Raw genomic sequence first — 20,460 nt, forward strand, 5'->3', positions numbered from 1 at the left:
ACCCGTTCACATCTCTAACCGTTTTTCCCCACTCGACGATACACTCGCCGAGGATCAAACTCTGGTTATTGGCGACTCTGTTTTGAGAAATGTGAAGTTAGCGACACCAGCAACCATTGTCAATTGTCTTCCGGGGGCCAGAGCAGGCGACATCGAAGGACATTTGAAATTGCTGGCTAAGGCTAAGCGTAAATTTGGTAAGATTGTAATTCACGTCGGCAGTAATGACACTCGGTTACGCCAATCGGAGGTCACTAAAATTAACATTGAATCGGTGTGTAACTTTGCAAAAACAATGTCGGACTCTGTTGTTTTCTCTGGGCCCCTCCCCAATCAGACCGGGAGTGACATGTTTAGCCGCATGTTCTCCTTGAATTGCTGGCTGTCTGAGTGGTGTCCAAAAAATGAGGTGGGCTTCATTGATAATTGGCAAAGCTTCTGGGGAAAACCTGGTCTTGTTAGGAGAGACGGCATCCATCCCACTTTAGAGGGAGCAGCTCTCATTTCTAGAAATCTGGCCAATTTTTTGGGATCCTCCAAACTGTGACTGTCTAGCGTTGGGACCAGGAGGCAGAGCTGTGGTCTTATACACCTCTCTGCAGCTTCTCTCCCCCTGCCATCCCCCTATTACCCCATCCCCGTAGAGACGGTGCCTGCTCCCAGACCACCAATAACTAGCAAAAATCTATTTAAGCATAAAAATTCAAAAAGAAAAAATAATATAGCACCTTCAATTGCACCACAGACTAAAACAGTTAAATGTGGTCTATTAAACATTAGGTCTCTTTCTTCTAAGTCCCTGTTGGTAAATGATATAATAATTGATCAACGTATTGATTTATTCTGCCTAACAGAAACTTGGTTACAGCAGGATGAATATGTTAGTTTAAATGAGTCAACACCCCCGATTCACACTAACTGTCAGAATGCTCGTAGCACGGGCCGGGGCGGAGGATTAGCAGCAATCTTCCATTCCAGCTTATTAATTAATCAAAAACCTAGACAGAGCTTTAATTCATTTGAAAGCTTGTCTCTTAGTCTTGTCCATCCAAATTGGAAGTCCCAAAAACCAGTTTTATTTGTTATTATCTATCGTCCACCTGGTCGTTACTGTGAGTTTCTCTGTGAATTTTCAGACCTTTTGTCTGACTTAGTGCTTAGCTCAGATAAGATAATTATAGTGGGCGATTTTAACATCCACACAGATGCTGAAAATGACAGCCTCAACACTGCATTTAATCTATTATTAGACTCTATCGGCTTTGCTCAAAAAGTAAATGAGTCCACCCACCACTTTAATCATATTTTAGATCTTGTTCTGACTTATGGTATGGAAATAGAAGACTTAACAGTATTCCCTGAAAACTCCCTTTTGTCTGATCATTTTTTAATAACATTTACATTTACCCTGATGGACTACCCTGCAGTGGGGAATAAGTTTCATTACACTAGAAGTCTTTCAGAAAGCGCTGTAACTAGGTTTAAGGATATGATTCCTTCTTTATGTTCTCTAATGTCATATACCAACACAGAGCAGAGTAGCTACCTAAACTCTGTAAGGGAGTTAGAGTATCTTGTCAATAGTTTTACATCCTCATTGAAGACAACTTTGGATGCTGTAGCTCCTCTGAAAAAGAGAGCTTTAAATCAGAAGTGTCTGACTCCGTGGTATAACTCACAAACTCGTAGCTTAAAGCAGATAACCCGTAAGTTGGAGAGGAAATGGCGTCTCACTAATTTAGAAGATCTTCACTTAGCCTGGAAAAAGAGTTTGTTGCTCTATAAGAAAGCCCTTCGTGAAGCTAGGACATCTTTCTACTCATCACTAATTGAAGAAAATAAGAACAACCCCAGGTTTCTTTTCAGCACTGTAGCCAGGCTGACAAAGAGTCAGAGCTCTATTGAGCTGAGTATTCCATTAACTTTAACTAGTAATGACTTCATGACTTTCTTTGCTAACAAAATTTTGACTATTAGAGAAAAAATTACTCATAACCATCCCAAAGATGTATCGTTATCTTTGGCTGCTTTCAGTGATGCCGGTATTTGGTTAGACTCTTTCTCTCCGATTGTTCTGTCTGAGTTATTTTCATTAGTTACTTCATCCAAACCATCAACATGCTTATTAGACCCCATTCCTGCCAGGCTGCTCAAGGAAGTCCTACCATTATTTAATGCTTCAATCTTAAATATGATCAATCTATCTTTGTTAGTTGGTTATGTACCACAGGCCTTTAAGGTGGCAGTAATTAAACCATTACTTAAAAAGCCATCACTTGACCCAGCTATCTTAGCTAATTATAGGCCAATCTCCAACCTTCCTTTTCTCTCAAAGATTCTTGAGAGGGTAGTTGTAAAACAGCTAACTGATCACCTGCAGAGGAATGGTCTATTTGAAGAGTTTCAGTCAGGTTTTAGAATTCATCATAGTACAGAAACAGCATTAGTGAAGGTTACAAATGATCTTCTTATGGCTTTGGACAGTGGACTTATCTCTGTGCTTGTTCTGTTGGACCTCAGTGCTGCTTTTGATACTGTTGACCATAAAATTTTATTACAGAGATTAGAGCATGTCATAGGTATTAAAGGCATTGCGCTGCGGTGGTTTGAATCATATTTGTCTAATAGATTACAGTTTGTTCATGTAAATGGGGAATCTTCTTCACAGACTAAAGTTAATTATGGAGTTCCACAAGGTTCTGTGCTAGGACCAATTTTATTCACTTTATACATGCTTCCCTTGGGCAGTATTATTAGACGGTATTGCTTAAATTTTCATTGTTACGCAGATGATACCCAGCTTTATCTATCCATGAAGCCAGAGGATACGCACCAATTAGCTAAACTGCAGGATTGTCTTACAGACATAAAGACATGGATGACCTCTAATTTCCTGCTTTTAAACTCAGATAAAACTGAAGTTATTGTACTTGGCCCCACAAATCTTAGAAGCATGGTGTCTAACCAGATCGTTACTCTGGATGGCATTTCCCTGATCTCTAGTAATACTGTGAGAAATCTTGGAGTTATTTTTGATCAGGATATGTCATTCAAAGCGCATATTAAACAAATATGTAGGACTGCCTTTTTGCATTTACGCAATATCTCTAAAATCAGAAAGGTCTTGTCTCAGAGTGATGCTGAAAAACTAATTCATGCATTTGTTTCCTCTAGGCTGGACTATTGTAATTCATTATTATCAGGTTGTCCTAAAAGTTCCCTAAAAAGCCTTCAGTTGGTTCAGAATGCTGCAGCTAGAGTACTGACGGGGACTAGCAGGAGAGAGCATATCTCACCCGTGTTGGCCTCCCTTCATTGGCTTCCTGTTAATGCTAGAATAGAATTTAAAATTCTTCTTCTTACTTATAAGGTTTTGAATAATCAGGTCCCATCTTATCTTAGGGACCTCATAGTACCATATTACCCCATTAGAGCGCTTCGCTCTCAGACTGCGGGCTTACTTGTAGTTCCTAGGGTTTGTAAGAGTAGAATGGGAGGCAGAGCCTTCAGCTTTCAGGCTCCTCTCCTGTGGAACCAGCTCCCAATTCAGATCAGGGAGACAGATACCCTCTCTACTTTTAAGATTAGGCTTAAAACTTTCCTTTTCGCTAAGGCTTATAGTTAGGGCTGGATCGGGTGACCCTGGACCATCCCTTGGTTATGTTGCTTTAGACGTAGACTGTGTTTCATAATTATTGTATGGCCTTGCCTTGCAATGTGGAGCGCCTTGGGGCAACTGTTTGTTGTGATTTGGCGCTATACAAGAAAAAAGTTGATTGATTGATTGATTGATTGATCTCCGGCCACAATCCCAAAGCTTCACTAAAAGACCCAGAATTTAGATAAAGTTGAGGCCGCGGCACACTCCATTTCCTAATAAAATGAATTTAAAAGAGTAAAAAGAATGTATGCCAGTATGCTAGCCATACGAAAGGGAAAATAAGTGCATCTTAAGTCTGTACAGATTTTATTTTATTGAATTTCTATTTTTGCTCTGTGAGATGAGATTACTTAGACTTTTTGTTTGTGTTGCGTTTAAGCCCATAGCTTTTCTATTCTTCACTATGAGTATGTTTTTAATTGTATTTAAGCTATTACTTGATATCTATTGTTTTCTAGTTTGTTTTCTGCTTTGATGTGCTTTCACCCAATTGGCGCCATTTGCACTTTTTGTTGCAATAATCCATAATAATGCCATAATTGCAGGTGCTTCACGCAATAAAGTATTACACATACAGCCTTACTAAAACCCAACAAACTTTCCCCAACTGCACATACTCCGTTTTATGAAATGTTTAAGTCTGAATGTCTTCTTTATGTCTACAGTTATTTTAAACTAACAGTTACAATGTAGAATGATTTGAGTTTTTATTCACCGTGTCTGACTTCCATACACTACGAGGAACAGCTCTTTAAACAGCACAGGGCCGGATCAATAACCACTATTGTTTTCTAATGACATACCAAGTCATAAGTTCAAAGTAACTCATAACTACAAGATCCATCCATCCATTCATTTTCTTCCACTTTATCCGGAGTCGGGTCGCGGCGGCAGCGACTCAAGCAAAGCTAACCACAAGATACAGAGTTAAATATGAGGCCATAATTACAAAATAAATCAGAATTATGAGACAGTCATAAATTAGACATAAGACACTAAATTGTTTTCTCAAGATGCTAAACTGTAATCAAACATTCAATCCTGACTGAGATACGTTTAATAATTACGGAGTAACCCTGTTGGGTCTGATGATTGAAGGTGTTCATGCTGGTTACACGGTCACAAATTGAGCTTTATTGGCAATGCGTTAGCGAAGCCATAAAACGGCTATTTGTGACTGTATAACAGCATGAACGTCCGCAAATCATTAGACACAATTCCATCATTTACATGGTTTATTTTTCTGTAGGTAATTCGGTTGGCGAGACTTACCATCGAACCGAGGCAGTGTCCCTCCAACAGCGGTCAGGGCGCGGAGTAATCCATCAAACGTGAAAATCCATCAAATGTGAAACGGAAATTCTGTATCAGAATCCACATCAATACGTTTGTATGGCAGCTTAAATTCATCCATTTCGGCAGCGGCGGTCCATGACTTTCTCTCGTTTTCAGCTAACAGCGCTAACAGCTAGCAGCGCACGCAGCCAGCGTTCTGTCGAATTGTGCGTCTTGTAACATAAATCGACAGTTCTGCGTACCGCCAATATTGCGTGGAGGATAGGAATGACATCTCTTCAGAACACCGGTCAGAGCGCGGAGTAATACATCCAAATGTGAAACGGTTGAATATTTTGCCACCATTACCCCAATATTATACGGTCTGAAATCTCACGTGATTAAGCAATCAGATTTGCGGAAAAAATGTAATTGGATTACACTCATACAAAAAATAATTATAGGATAAGTCATAAGATAGTCATAGGCTCAAAATCGGGGCAAATACGGGATGCCATATTAATTACAGTGTAAAAATAAGGCCAGAATTATGATCAATCAAAACTACAAAATGTGTCATGCACAGGCATAAAATATTTCACATGGATTCACCCTGCTGACAGAACAGATGAAGGGTTTTTTATTTTAACTATGTGTTCATTTTATTGCTGGCAGATAACAAGCTTCCATATCACTGCATTAACATCTGAACTTTTTTTAATTATAAAAGAGTCAAAGTCAGAATTCTGATGCTGAATCATAACTGAAGCAAAGTGTCATGGTGTCATACAGGATTCTATATGGCTCACTGACAGAACAGGATTCTTGTTTTTTTGGCAGAACTGGACTTCCATATATATATATATATATATATATATATATATATATCACACCCACAGGATGTCTGAAGATTTTAATTGTAATTTTATTTAATTTGCGCTGGCAGATAAAAGGTTCCATATACTTGTACTTTGTGAATAGATTGGCTGATTTTTTTTAAATTTAGTTTTATTCTGGCAGTAGTGCAGCAGATAAGTGAAACAATCATGCAAATGGTGATAAAAGCATCAAATTCGGCAGAAATACTCCTTAGACACTCCTCTTTTGAAAAAAAAAAAGATTGTTTGGACAATGTGTGACTGAATTCTATGGAGTTATGGGATAAAAACAGCAAGAATGGTGACAAAGGTCAGTGTCATTTTGTACAGGGGTCAAAAGTTAAAGTGGCTCCCATTTTGATAAAAAGTGATGCAAATTATTGGTTGAGCTAATAGGATTAATAAATGGAATAGTTTTGACAGTGTTGAATGTTTAATAAAGGTCAAACAAGGTTTACGTCTGTTGGATTCTATGACATGTGACATGTTACCCTGTAACGTGATAAGTAAGGATGATACATGGTCCAAACTATTCCTTTTTAAAACCGTGTTAACTCAACCAATAATTTGCATCACTTTTTTACCAAAATTGGAGCAACTTTAACTTTTGACCCCTGTACAAAATGAAACTGACCTTTGTCACCATTCTTGCTGTTTTTATTCTGCAACTCCATAGAATTCAGTCACAGATAGTCCAAACTATACCTTTTTGGAATATTTATGATCAGGCAAATAATGTGGAATATTTTTCAATATGTTTAGAACATCTTTTAATTTTGACCTCTGTGTAATTCTTCAACTGACCTCTACCTGACCACTGATTGAAAAGTCAAGTGGCCAATCGTTTTTTTTTTTTTCAACAAAGGATTGTCTGAGGAGTATTTCTGCCGAATTTGATGCTTTTATCACCATTTGCAGAATTCCACTATAAATATTCTCTTCCCCGCTGCACTACAACAACTTCCATATATCTGCACCGCATCAACGAACATCTGAAGATCTTCAGATCAGCTCCACTGCAGCTGAGATGAAATCAGGCTCCAGAGGAGCACCTGCTCTTTCTAAACCTGTTCCATCCTGAGTCACTCCCACGATCATCTCCCGCACCTCGAACAAACGCGCGCAATTACGCGATGCGGTAAACCCGGTAAATCATCACATTCGCCGGTTTACTCACAGCCAGAGTCCCAAAATGTCCTCTGTTTGAATCCGTTTGCTGGTGTTGGTTCGATCCGCTTAAAGTGGTGCAGCTTCCTCCGGGACGCGACCCGAAATGGACGGATCCGGGCTGCGGGACAAACCGAGACCCGGAACGTGTCCTTCAGTCTGCGCATAAACCGGCACAAGCGCAAAAACTGATCCCGGGTCAGAGAGACTGCAGCGTGACCCCCCCCCAGGAAAAAAAAAACAAAAAAAACCCTGTCCGGTACCGTTTCTAAAAATAAGATCTGACGGACTACTGAAATCTTCATGAGCATCATGACAGAAATGACAAATGTTGCAGGTTTTTAGGAATTCATTTTTTTGTAAGATGACGTCACTGGTTCTGCTCACTCACACTGTTCAGTCATTTAGAAATGTATGACTTTACAGAGTTTGTGGAAAACATAACGATCTCAGTCGAATCATATTTTGTAGCAAATTACAGTGAATTTAAGATATGTATAAAAATAGCTACATTTTATTTTGGAATAAACCTTCTGGACTGCAGAGGTCCCAGAATAATCTCATTATGCAGTTGACCAATCCCAGGTGTAGTTCTGTTAGATAACAATCCCATATGTGGAAATACTGGTATTTATGCCTTTTATAGAATGTGTATGCACTTTTTTTTTTTAAATGGCATCTTTTACTGTTTCTATTTATTAGATGCCTTTTTATTGAATTTGCATAAGCACTTTTTTATGTATGTATGTATGTGTGTGTGTATATATATATATATATATATATATATGTGTGTGTGTGTGTGTGTGTGTGTGTGTGTGTGTGTGTGTGTGTGTGTAACGGGGTCCGGAACAACAGGGTAACAGGGTCCAGAAAAACATGAATACATGATGTACTTCACAGTAAGAGAGAAAATGTTTACAATTCCTCTAAATTTCTAAAAAGAAATTTGGTTCTTTTGGGATTTTTACAGTTCTGTTGGAAATGTGATTTATATATATATAAAAAATGCGGAAAGTATTCACAACCCTTCACTTTTTCCACATTGTTATATTACAGCCTTATTCCAGAATGGGTGGAATTCATTTTTTCCCCTCAAAATTCTACTCACAACACCCCATAATGACATGAAAAATGAATTCCACAAAACAGGGGCATGATAAGAGAAGGTTCTGTGGCCCGCAGAATTTTTATTCACCTTAGGGTCACAAAGTAGTCCCGCGCCCTGAGAACGCAAAGCCCAGCCCAGTACATAGGGGTTTGATTAGGGAGGTGCTAGCCCGTGAATAATTTTATAGGTTAATAGCAGAACCTTAAAATCTGACCTCACAGAGACGTGAAACCAATGAAAAGACACCAAAATGGGTGTAATGTGGTCAAACATTCTGCTTCCTGTCAAGAATCTGGCAGCAGCATTTTGAACCAATTGGAGAGCCCTAATGGGTTTTTTTTTGTTGGGGGGGGGGGGGGGGGGGGTTAATATAGGTGGAGCAATCATGTCGAGTGTGGTTGCAAGTACTGAGTTTAAGTCATCCACAAGACTGTCCAGTGAATGGTCATTTCCCCAAAGTGACGCTAAGATATCAGGCAGTCTGACTTCAAGATCACTTGTAGTTGAAGAGTTGTGTTGCCGCAATGATAAACAAGTTTGTTGTTACAGTAAACATGGCATGGTGTATGTATATATATATATATATATATATATATATACATACACATACATACATAAAAAAGTGCTTATGCAAATTCAATAAAAAGGCATCTAATAAATAGAAACAGTAAAAGATGCCATTTAAAAAAAAAAGTGCATACACATGCAGTCTACATATAAACTTGTACATCAGGTGTTTAACCCTAAATCACAAAGAAGCTTGCTGGCACTTTTACCCCTGGGCTATAACATCTTCCTTTTTAAATTTTTACCTCCACCAATGAAGTTGGAGTTTATGTTTTTGTCCCAGTTTGTTTATTTGTGAACAGCCTGGAGCCCACTTTTTTTTACTGAAGATTCATACCTTAATAGGCAAGAAGTGATATTAATTTAGAGTCTTATTGCCATGTTTACTGTAACAACAAACTTGTTTATCATTGTGGCAACACAACTCTTCAACTACAAGTGATCTTGAAGTCAGACTGCCTGATATCTTAGCATCACTTTGGGGAAATGACCATTCACTGGACAGTCTTGTGGATGACTTAAACTCAGTACTTGCAACCACACTCGACATGATTGCTCCACCTATATTAACCCCCCCCCCACACAAAAAAAACCCCACAGTCACCGTGGTTCAGTGATTACTTATGTGGCCTCAAGCATAAGGTGGTCTAGAACGGAAATGGCGTAGTTCAAAACTAGAAGTATTCTACCTTGCGTGGCATCAGTTTGACAACATAATGCTTAACCTAGGCTCATGTGTTATACATCACACTGACAAAGTGAGGAACCTTGGGGTAGTTTTTGATCCTACATTGTCCTTTGACCTCCACATTAGAGATATTACGAGGACTGCTTTCTTCCACCTGCAAAATATAGCGAAGATTCGTCCCATCTCATCTATGGCTGATGCTGAGACTCTGAATCATGCATTTGTCTCTTCTAGATTGGACTACTGCAATGTTCTATTTTCTGGTTTACTGCAGTCCAGCATTAGGGCTCTCCAATTGGTTCAAAATGCTGCTGCCAGATTCTTGACAGGAAGCAGAATGTTTGACCACATTACACCCATTTTGGTGTCTTTTCATTGGTTTCACGTCTCTGTGAGGTCAGATTTTAAGGTTCTGCTATTGACCTATAAAATTATTCACGGGCTAGCACCTCCCTAATCAAACCCTATGTACTGGCCCGGGCTCTGCGTTCTCAGGGCGCGGGACTACTTTGTGACCCTAAGGTGAATAAAAATTCTGCGGGCCACAGAACCTTCTCTTATCATGCCCCTGTTTTGTGGAATTCATTTTTCATGTCATTATGGGGTGTTGTGAGTAGAATTTTGAGGTGGAAAAAATGAATTCCACCCATTTTTGGAATAAGGCTGTAATATAACAATGTGGAAAAAGTAAAGGGTTGTGAATACTTTCCACATTTTATATATATATATATATATACACTCAACAAAAATATAAACGCAACACTTTTGGTTTTGCTCCCATTTTGTATGAGATGGACTCAAAGATCTAAAACTTTTTCCACATACACAATATCACCATTTCCCTGAAATATTGTTCACAAACCAGTCTAAATCTGTGATAGTGAGCACTTCTCCTTTGCTGAGATAATCCATCCCACCTCACAGGTGTGCCATATCAAGATGCTGATTAGACACCATGATTAGTGCACAGGTGTGCCTTAGACTGCCCACAATAAAAGGCCACTCTGAAAGGTGCAGTTTTATCACACAGCACAATGCCACAGATGTCACAAGATTTGAGGGAGCGTGCAGTTGGCATGCTGACAGCAGGAATGTCAACCAGAGCTGTTGCTTGTGTATTGAATGTTCATGTCTCTACCATAAGCCGTCTCCAAAGTCGTTTCAGAGAATTTGGCAGTACATCCAACCAGCCTCACAACCGCAGACCACGTGTAACCACACCAGCCCAGGACCTCCACATCCAGCATGTTCACCTCCAAGATCGTCTGAGACCAGCCACTCGGACAGCTGCTGAAACAATCAGTTTGCATAACCAAAGAATTTCTGCACAAACTGTCAGAAACCGTCTCAGGGAAGCTCATCTGCATGCTCGTTGCCCTCATCGGGGTTTCGACCTGACTCCAGTTCGTCGTCGTAACCGACTTGAGTGGGCAAATGCTCACATTCGCTGGTGTTTGGCACGTTGGAGAGGTGTTCTCTTCATGGATGATGCGAAGGAGATGTGTTGCACTGCATGAGGCAAATGGTGGTCACACCAGATACTGACTGGTATCCCCCCCCCAATAAAACAAAACTGCACCTTTCAGAGTGGCCTTTTATTGTGGGCAGTCTAAGGCACACCTGTGCACTAATCATGGTGTCTAATCAGCATCTTGATATGGCACACCTGTGAGGTGGGATGGATTATCTCAGCAAAGGAGAAGTGCTCACTATCACAGATTTCGACTGGTTTGTGAACAATATTTGAGGGAAATGGTGATATTGTGTATGTGGAAAAAGTTTTAGATCTTTGAGTTCATCTCATACAAAATGGGAGCAAAACCAAAAGTGTTGCGTTTATATTTTTGTTGAGTATATAAATCACATTTCCAACAGAATTGTAAAAATCCCAAAAGAACCAAATTTCTTTTTAGAAATTTAGAGGAATTGTAAACATTTTCTCTCTTACTGTGAAGTACATCATGTATTCATGTTTTTCTGGACCCTGTTACAGCCTGTCATGAACCCTGACCCCCCATATGGAACTACGCCTTTTCAACATTCTGCCTGTAGGATCCTGTTAAATGTCTGAGCTGAGCTCGGTGGGTTTTATAAATGGGTGTTCTCCTGTTATACTATAAAACATTAATACTGATGATAGTTCACACGGGCTACAAAATAAATAAAAATCAAATTTCTAATACCAATATATGTGTAACTTTACAAAGGGGACTTGAGAAATAGTTTCATTCCAGACAGCCTCGAACAAATGATTTGACCATAGACTGTATATGATATGTTATGTACATGATTTGGCACATTTCACCCTTTGACCTCTGACAAACAAGGAAGTGGACACATATTTTGTCACATACGCTCTGACATTTTTGTGATTACAGATTTAAATTTCTTCTTCAAAGTACTGTCAACAGCAAGATATTTGTACGGCGTTAAATTAAGGAATGGCACGCTGAGCCGTTACATAATTCAAACACTGTGAGCTGTTTGTCCTGTTTGTCCTGAACGCATTATTATTCAACCGTGTGTAAAATGACTAATTGGTGAAATCGGGGTGTTCCAACGCCGTGTCCACCCACCCCTCATCCCGCCCGCATGTTCATCCTGAATAAGAGTTTGTGTTGCAGCTTTGAGCTGATGGCTCAGTTAGATATGAAGCCTCAAAGCAGAACTGAACACCGTAAAGACGTCAGACAGCACATGAAGCGACGAGCTACAAGAAACATGAAACCAGCTCAGCCTGCAAAAATAAAAAATATATACGATGACTGTTTCTGCACTGAAGCGGTGCCCCATTCATAACACTGGTATACAAATATTTAAAAGTTGCCTGCTTCAGAAATAAAATGTGATATTTTTATGGATTTTGGCATGTTGAATTCAAATATGACAATAGCAATGGCCAACTGGCTACTGTTTCCAAGATATACAAGGTTTTACATTGTGCATCTACATAATTACGTATATTGTGTTAACAGTAGAGTTTTCATGAAAAATCATAAACATAGGTCTTTTTATGTTTCTCTGACTGTTTGTATAATATTTCACCTGTTCTCTTTTTGTAACACTTTAAAAATCAGCAAAAGGGTTATATATTAATCCTTAGTAGCACAGTAATAGCATTTCTTAAAACTACAGCCAATCAACAATTTCAAACATTTTCATTCTCCGTGGCCCAAAATGAGCAAAGTTTGACTATCTTTATTTCAGAAGCATTTTGGCTGTAGACCAGTGAAATCAGTCATCTTAAAAAACAAAACAAAGCTCAAAACTGTTAGAAGTCAAAATCACACATCCACAGTCTTCACACTGGAAATATGAGTTAAACAGTCCAGTCTCACACTTTTTGTGGTTCCCCCATCACAAAAATGGGGCACTTTTGGTGACGGGTGTGTAATTTTTTTTTACTATTTATAATCCTCCCCCTTCTCCTAAATCTAACCATAACCCCCCCCCCAGACCCCCCATCACCACACATTTCCTGCACTCGCCACAAAATGAATTCATGCCCCGTCACGAAAAACATCCCATTTTGGTGATGATATCACAAACCCAGAGATTAACTTTTCCTCATGCCATCACAAACTGCGATAAGACTGGGTTAGAATTAAACACGTTTTGTGTGCTGGAGCACACTCACATCTTATCAACAGACAAAACAATGTTTGATCATCACTGCTATTTGAATAAAGTGTATTAAAACAAAAATCCAACCCAAAGCCACCAGCACAACCACTGAATTACTGATCAAATCAAATTATGCAAAAAAAAAAAACAAAAAAAAAAATATTACTTTATATTGACAAAAAATATATATCAAAAAGACTGCAATAATAATGAAAAGTTTTCCAGGATCAAATAATTTAGACTAAAATGTGAAGTATCAAACACTAAAATCTGTGTCACCACACTTTACTTTTAAAGTTCATTCATTCTGGTAAACTGTTTTATTGTTTTCATCATAACTTTTCATAAATTGTGGACTTGTAATTTTATCTACAAATTTAAAAAAAAACATCAGATTTAAATTTGTCTGAAAAGCTCTTTAATATAGTACTTTAATTTGAAAATTTGACAAAGCTGAGTAATTGTTTTATTAATAAATTAGCATTTAGAATGTGCAAACTGGAGACATTACAGACAGTAAGAAATTTTACTGGGTCCTCTCCCACAGGAAAATTTTGACACTGTTTTACATAAAACCATGCATATTAATGATATTTTTGACTATTATTCCTATATTTGTGAAAAGAAAAACATGACAGGTACTTGGTAGGGGAAGCACTGAAAATACAATGAAATTCATTTAGATTTAATTATTTGTTGCAAGACTGATACTCTATATTCCAAAACCCACCTCTTTCTTTAAATACTTGAACATAAAATTCTCTTAAGATTAATTTCCTGAAAATACAAAATTTAATCATCTCTTCCATTAAAATGAAATGCAATTATAATCTGTTGAGAAACAGATAAAATATCAGGAAAAAAAACACATCATCAAAAACAAAATGGCCAATTGCCTTTTATGATTTATTGTAATTTGAACATTATCGTCTATAGAACAACAAACAAACAATAAAAAACTTCTGTTCCTACTGCAAGGCAGGGGGACCAGAGTTCCAAACATTATATTTCAGTGATAGTTGATGCTTTTTATTAAACCACTAAAATTGTTCTGAAATAAATACAGACTATAGGCTTTTTTTTTTATTTCAGAATGATTTTTTTAATCTTTAATGTTTTTTTCTCCATAATAATCAAGTAATTCAACACACAGCTGCTCACCTCCTTCCTCAAGGGGGTACTTGGGCTTGTTTGGGGGGGGGGGGGGGTGACAGGCGTGCTGCTGCTCCTGACGTGTCTGTTCAGAATATGCCTCATTTTTTGAGCAGAGCAGCTTGCTAAACATTGATGAGTTAACTAAAACAACAGTATGTGGAAATTGCGATAGCTGAAAGAAGGAGCAACAATTTCCCATTTTGTCTTTCACACAATTCACAGACCTTTTATAAAAGTTCATTAAAGCCCCTTTCACACCGGGCCTGCTTTGAGTTGCTTCATGTGGTGTCAGTCAGGTGCGTGCAGCAGGGGGGCAGAGAGGAGGTGAGGATGCAGAGGAGGTGCTACAGCCAGTCTGTGTTCGCTCTGATTTTTCTTCTAGTTTCTATTTGTTCTTGTGCTGAGCTGCAGGTCTGCGCTCTGAGTTCCGTTATAGTTTATCGTCCTTCCTGTGACTGGGAGCTGCAGCTGGCTTTCGCATGTTTGTGCGTGCAAACCATCCATGAGTGGACATGGAGAAGTTCTGAGTTTATACTGGATGTGGACATGTCCTGTCTCTGGCAGTCAGTCTGTGAGCAGGACTTATTTATGGACTTTAATACAATCAGAGAGAATTTGACAAAGTGAGCGCAATGAGCAGTCAGGCTGCAATCTGAGCATTTTTTCTTTTCTTTTAATTGTTCACATGTGCAGTGTAGTTTTACTGCATTGTGTACAAGTATAAACAGTTTGTGTCAACAATCCTGCGTGATTTACAGCACGGCAATAATGGAACACAGCAGGAATCATAAATTGGCATCTGGCAACGTTGTATTGTGAGGGTGTGACTTCCAGTCACGTTGAGAACCGTTGCTTTGCCCTGACTTGCATTGAAACCACTTCCTTTCTGCGTCCTGTGCTCGACGCAGAAAAAAATTACACGTTTAATTTTTGGCTTCCAATTTGCTTCGTCCTTTGCGTCTGTCACGCTGTTGTGGCGTTGAGCTACATCGCCTCGGCACTAGGTTGCATCCACATGACGTCGTCATGATGCCACACCACGCAACTCAAAGTGGGCCCGGTGTGAAAGGGGCTTTACCTCACAGGAGTCCTGACAGGGAAAGCACCACAGGGGGCTGCGACAGCTTGTCACCTGCACAGCAGGAGTAAACACTGCCCATTGCCCATGCAGGGGCCGAGACAGGGAACATCAATATGCAGACCTCAGTCTGTTAACACCTGCAGAATAGAGGACACACTCTAACCACCAGTGGCAACACTTTGGTATGTGCTTTGCACATCTGGGCGTTACCACATACCAAACAGGAAACACACTCAGTATGGTGAATTATGTCCGTTACGTGTTGAATGTCTGCCACAAATGAAATGTAGAAATCCAAAGATTTCTTCAGATGCGTGAGCTAATATGGGGAGAAAAGTGAGCTAGCTTATAAATTATGGACAAAGTTAGGAACAGACAACATGCTGGGTGACATACTGTCACTTCTTTCTCCTGTCTGAGTTTTTTTCTTTTCTTTTTTGCTCCCTGACTTATGAGGCATCCAAATGGGCTTTTCAGTATTAAATTCAAATGTCCACAAAATCTACAATCCGGATCAGATCCGGATCAAATTTTGTCAGGTGATACAGAGTCAGGTGATACCGAGTGCCAGTCTGCACCTTACTTTCAAATATGAGAGTGATTGTGGCATGTTTGATTAGGATAAGGATAATGATAATGAGATATACTTTACTGATCTCACAGTGGAGAAATTATGTTTACACTCCAGTTACCTCAGACAGCAATTAGTCCACAATTATTACTTGTTTACTGTAATAATGGCACACATCAGAATTAAAGACAGCACATACACATTTGACATTGTTTATGTGCACTAAGTTTGAAGAAGTCCGTTATCCGAATTGAGGCAAGTGGGTGAAGGCCATGCAGCAACCCTGAGATGCGCCACCGTCAGCTTGGGGGGGTGATGGGGGCTGCAGCTAAAACTGCACCGCCCCCGCCGAAGGGGGAAGGAGTGATGTTTAGCAGGCGCTGGAAAAGGGGGGGGGGGATGTTGATGGGGAGGGAGGGGTGGGGGGAGGGAATGGAGCATGCTTCAGTCCTATGAAAAGCAGTTTATTGTCTTTGTGATGTGATGTATTGTCTTTGAGATAAGACACAGCCAATGTTCCCCAGGCCGAAAAAAATCCCTCTGGAGGAAAAACAGTCGGGCAATTTGACCTTCAGGCTTGATAAGCCTGTAATGTTATGGTTTGAGCAGTAAAAAACACTTTATAACAGTTCCACTTGCACAAACAAATCCCAATTATGAATTAAGAATATTCCCAATTACACTATGTAACAAATTTTTATTTTTGTTTTGTTCCTGGGTACACAGTGTGTTTTCCTAACCTGTTATGCCTTAAATAAATAGAAAATAGCTGTTATTCCACATTGCTGTTATTCCATTGCTTCTGTGATCAAGACAATGATATTTTGAAATTTGTCTGTTTTCAAGAATATTCTCGATTCGCCTTCACTACTACTGAGTAGTCTTCTAGAATATTCTTGAACTACTACAACTGTCCAGAATTTTCTAGAAGTTTCCAGAATTATCTAGAAATTTCAAGAAACTTTTAGAACTTTCTAGAATGTTAAAAAAAATAAAATCAAAGTTTGTGCTGAATGTAGTCATTTTTCCATAGACTTTAGACATAAGCAGTTGAAATATAACACTTAGAAGCCAGGAACAAAAATTGTGTTACATAGTGTTATGAATTAAAAATATTCACCGGCCTCTGAAATCTTCAACTTCAACTGCAAGGCACGTATCTGCTCCAAGATGTCATCCAATTTGCATCTGAGTTCAAGAGTCATCGCAGTCTGAGAATGCACTGCCTTGCCAACCTCGTTAATCATGACGGACAAGAGAGGGGCCGTGGTTCTTGACGCCGTCTTGCCAATTTTCCGGTAGATCAAGGCAGCACATAAGCCAAAACGTACCAGCCCTGCTACCATAAGACCAAAAATGAATAAATCCTTGACATCCTCAACGGAGAAAGGCGCCAAGCATGCCGCACGCCAGGAACTCCAGGAGTCGAGAACATAGCCCGCAGGAGACGTTCCATCTGGGCAGGTAGGATCCCCCGGTCCTGACCTTCTTGTAGAAAAAATGGTGTCAATAGCATTCAGAGACCAGCTGATCAATTCCATGGTTAATCCAATAGTCCAATAGATGCAGAATCCAATATAATTTGAGGAAATCACAGTCTGGTGAAGTAGGGACGTGAAGGTTAAAGGCAGAGAACAGAGATAAGGGAGAGTGGAAGAGATGCGACTGCCCTCGTCGGAGTCCCAAGCTTTTAACCGTAGTCATTGTAATTTACATTGCCAGGATATAATGTAAAATTTGCATGAAATGGGGTTTTCAATGTTAAATTTAAACGGCCACAAAATCTGTAAACTGGATCAGATGAGAATCAATCTTTGACCTGACTTTGACCTTTGACATATGACCTTGAAAATTGAATCAGTTCTTGCCTATCAGGATATGAATATTAAGTAAAAATTTCATAACAACATATGAAAAATTTTGGGCTCCAGGCTGTTCACAAACACACAGACAAAGCGTTTCACCGTTTTGTGACTGCTCACCTTTTGCATGCTTGCTGCTGTCACCGTTTCCATCCCGACTTTCAGTGGCCGTCTCTTCCGTTTCCTGACAGGGGGACAAGGCGGCTCCTGTCCAATGTTCATACGTTCTTTCACCACAACTCCATCCATGTGTACAGATACTGACTGCTTTTCTTTGGGCTTTTTCTTCCGCTGTAACAACATAATTCCTTCACTTATTTCACATGATTGCTGCAGAACATGTTTCAAAATTCTCCAAGCACTAAATGAAGCCATTACTTTAGAAAAAAGATTCAGTATTTTTAAATGATAAAAACATTTCCTTCGGGAGCAGAGAACTGAAACAATCCTTCAAATGGTGATACAAGCATCAAATTCGACACAAATATTCCTTAGACACTACTCTTTTGAAAAAAAAAAAAGATTGGCCACTTGAACTTTCAATAGCTGGCCAGGTAGGGGTCAACTGAAGAATTACACAGGGGTCAAAAATCGAAGATGCTCCAAACATTTTGAGAACTATACCACATTATTTGTCTGATCATAAATATTCCAAAAAGGTATAGTTTGGACTATCTATGACTGAATGTTCTGGAGTTATGAGGTAAAAACAGCAAGAATGGTGACAAAGGTCAATTTCAGTTTGTACAGGGGTCAAAAGTTAAAAGACATGTCTCACGTTTTTAACATCCTAGTTAGTAAGACACCATGAAAGTACTCATGACTGTAAGTGTCTCTACACACGTGCTAATAACTAGTGATCTCTGATGTATTTTATTCCTCTCACTCTGAGTGTTAGCAGGTGCATTTCTGGAAAATGTTTCATTCGGCAAGTCTCAGCATTTTTCAGTGTGTGGCATCCTTATTAGCAAAACAGAAACATCCTGATGACTGACAGACAGAGGGAAATGAACCTGCTCCGTCTGAAAACAAAACGTCTGAGCTGCTGTTCAAAAGTGATGGCTCAGATTTACAGACAGGAGATGACAAGCTTCACCCCAAAACTCTTAACTTTTTCAGTGTCGGATTTTGGAGTCTAAAGTGTGGCGACGCGCTGTTTGTTATTGAAGCTGTGGACATGGACGTGGGACATCTGACTCTGTTTTTAACAGACTGCCTGGATACAGAGATGTATTTGTTACATTGGATAAACTCAGAATACATAATTTCCAGGAGTTTATGGACGTTATTTTACAATCAAGAGAGAGGCAAAGCCGCAGCCAGCGATTTCAGAATCAGAATTGCCTTTATTGTCAGTGGCTACGTTTACATGCCGTTAATATTCGGGATAAGGTTAATATTTCGGTTTCTGAATCATTAGGAACACGTTTACATGCTTAAGCAGACAGAGTTACTCCTGTATACATGGTCATTGGTATCATTTGGAATATCCCCATCTAAACAATGACACACGTCTTCCACCGGTGCTTGATTTGGTCTGGCGTTCGTGCAAATTCTGCTTCGCGTAACCTTTCGGCCACCTTCTTGTAAATGTCGCTATCTCGGTACTTTCTACCGTCAATAAAAGGCATTATATTCATGTCTTTCACGATACTAATGAAGTACTCGGTTTCCCCCTCGCTCCAAAAGTGTGGTGCTGTGCTGCCGTGTCTGGATTTCCCCATGCTGTGCTTCTGTGGTGTCCGGTGGGTTGCGTGCGCCGCATACAAGTGGTTGCCAAACTCAAAAGACCAAGATTCCTTGCGGATAGGACATGCGCAGAACACAAAATAATATTCCTTTCTATGGCGATAATCCGATGCGCGATTATATGACCTGATATTCGGGTTAGAAAAGGAGTAACCCAGGAGTCATATTCGGGTTTTTAGAAAACCCAAATATGAGCATATTAGGGTTTTTGCGGGTGTTTACATGGCCATACGCAACCGGGTTATTGCTAATATTCTGGTTATGAAAGGGTTATTGGCTGCATGTAAACGTAGTCATTGTAATTTACATTGCCACGAGATCTGAGTGCAACTCCAAAATGTGCTCATCTGAGGTGTGAGTAATTATTAGCCAAATAAAAAAGATAATAAAATTTAACAAAATAAATTATCTAAATATATGTACATCTAAAAATAAAATGTGAACAAAATATAAAATGTAAAACGAGAAATTATGTACAACTGTGGAATGATATTGCACAGGGAAAATATTGCACATGGATATTGCACAAGAAACTTTGAAAAGTGCAGATCAATGTGGTTTGTTATTGCTCAGTGTAGTGATTCACACGCGCGAGCTTTGAGCATGTGAAGTTTACATTTGAAATTAACCCATAACACGACGGTGAGTCTGACATGTTCAGTATTTTACCTCTGTGCTTTGTAGCTAAAATTCAATTTATTTTTTTTACTTTGAGTGTAAATTTGGAGCTGTGTATGTGTTCTGCGAAGCTAGCTGTGTATGTGTGTGTGTGTGTGTGTGTGTGTGTGTGTGCGTGCACGCACACGTGCACACTGTGCAGCTGACGAGCCACTTGTTTTGCCCCGGCAGCAGATGTATTTTTTAGATTTTATTGATAACAACACTCATAACTAATCGTGCATAAAGCTGAAGCTGGAGCAGAGATGGTTATTTACAGGCTGCGTTTATGACTCGTGGCTGCAGATTTTACCGTAAATTAACAGTTCTCACTTAAAAACGAGTCATCATAACACGACATCACACTTATGTAAACTCTGGATTTAATCTGTGCCTCCGTTCTTAACGTTAGCAGCT

General features: G+C 39.4%; 1 protein-coding gene across 5 annotated transcripts in view; it reads right to left on the reverse strand.

The window, feature by feature from the left end:
* The window catches only part of pleca (plectin a), a 281,468-nt gene extending 263,563 nt beyond the window's left edge, over positions 1-17,905 (reverse strand). For all 5 annotated transcript variants that reach the window (XM_034161212.1, XM_034161211.1, XM_034161209.1 and 2 more), the window contains exon 1: positions 17,758-17,905. In XM_034161212.1, the coding sequence (XP_034017103.1) occupies positions 17,758-17,886 (129 nt within the window). In that variant the 5' untranslated portion in view covers positions 17,887-17,905. The remainder of the gene's footprint in view (positions 1-17,757) is intronic.
* Positions 17,906-20,460: the final 2,555 nt, after the last annotated feature.

This window comes from Thalassophryne amazonica, chromosome 20 (genome assembly GCF_902500255.1).
Source record: "Thalassophryne amazonica chromosome 20, fThaAma1.1, whole genome shotgun sequence".
NCBI classification, from domain to species: Eukaryota; Metazoa; Chordata; class Actinopteri; order Batrachoidiformes; family Batrachoididae; genus Thalassophryne; species Thalassophryne amazonica.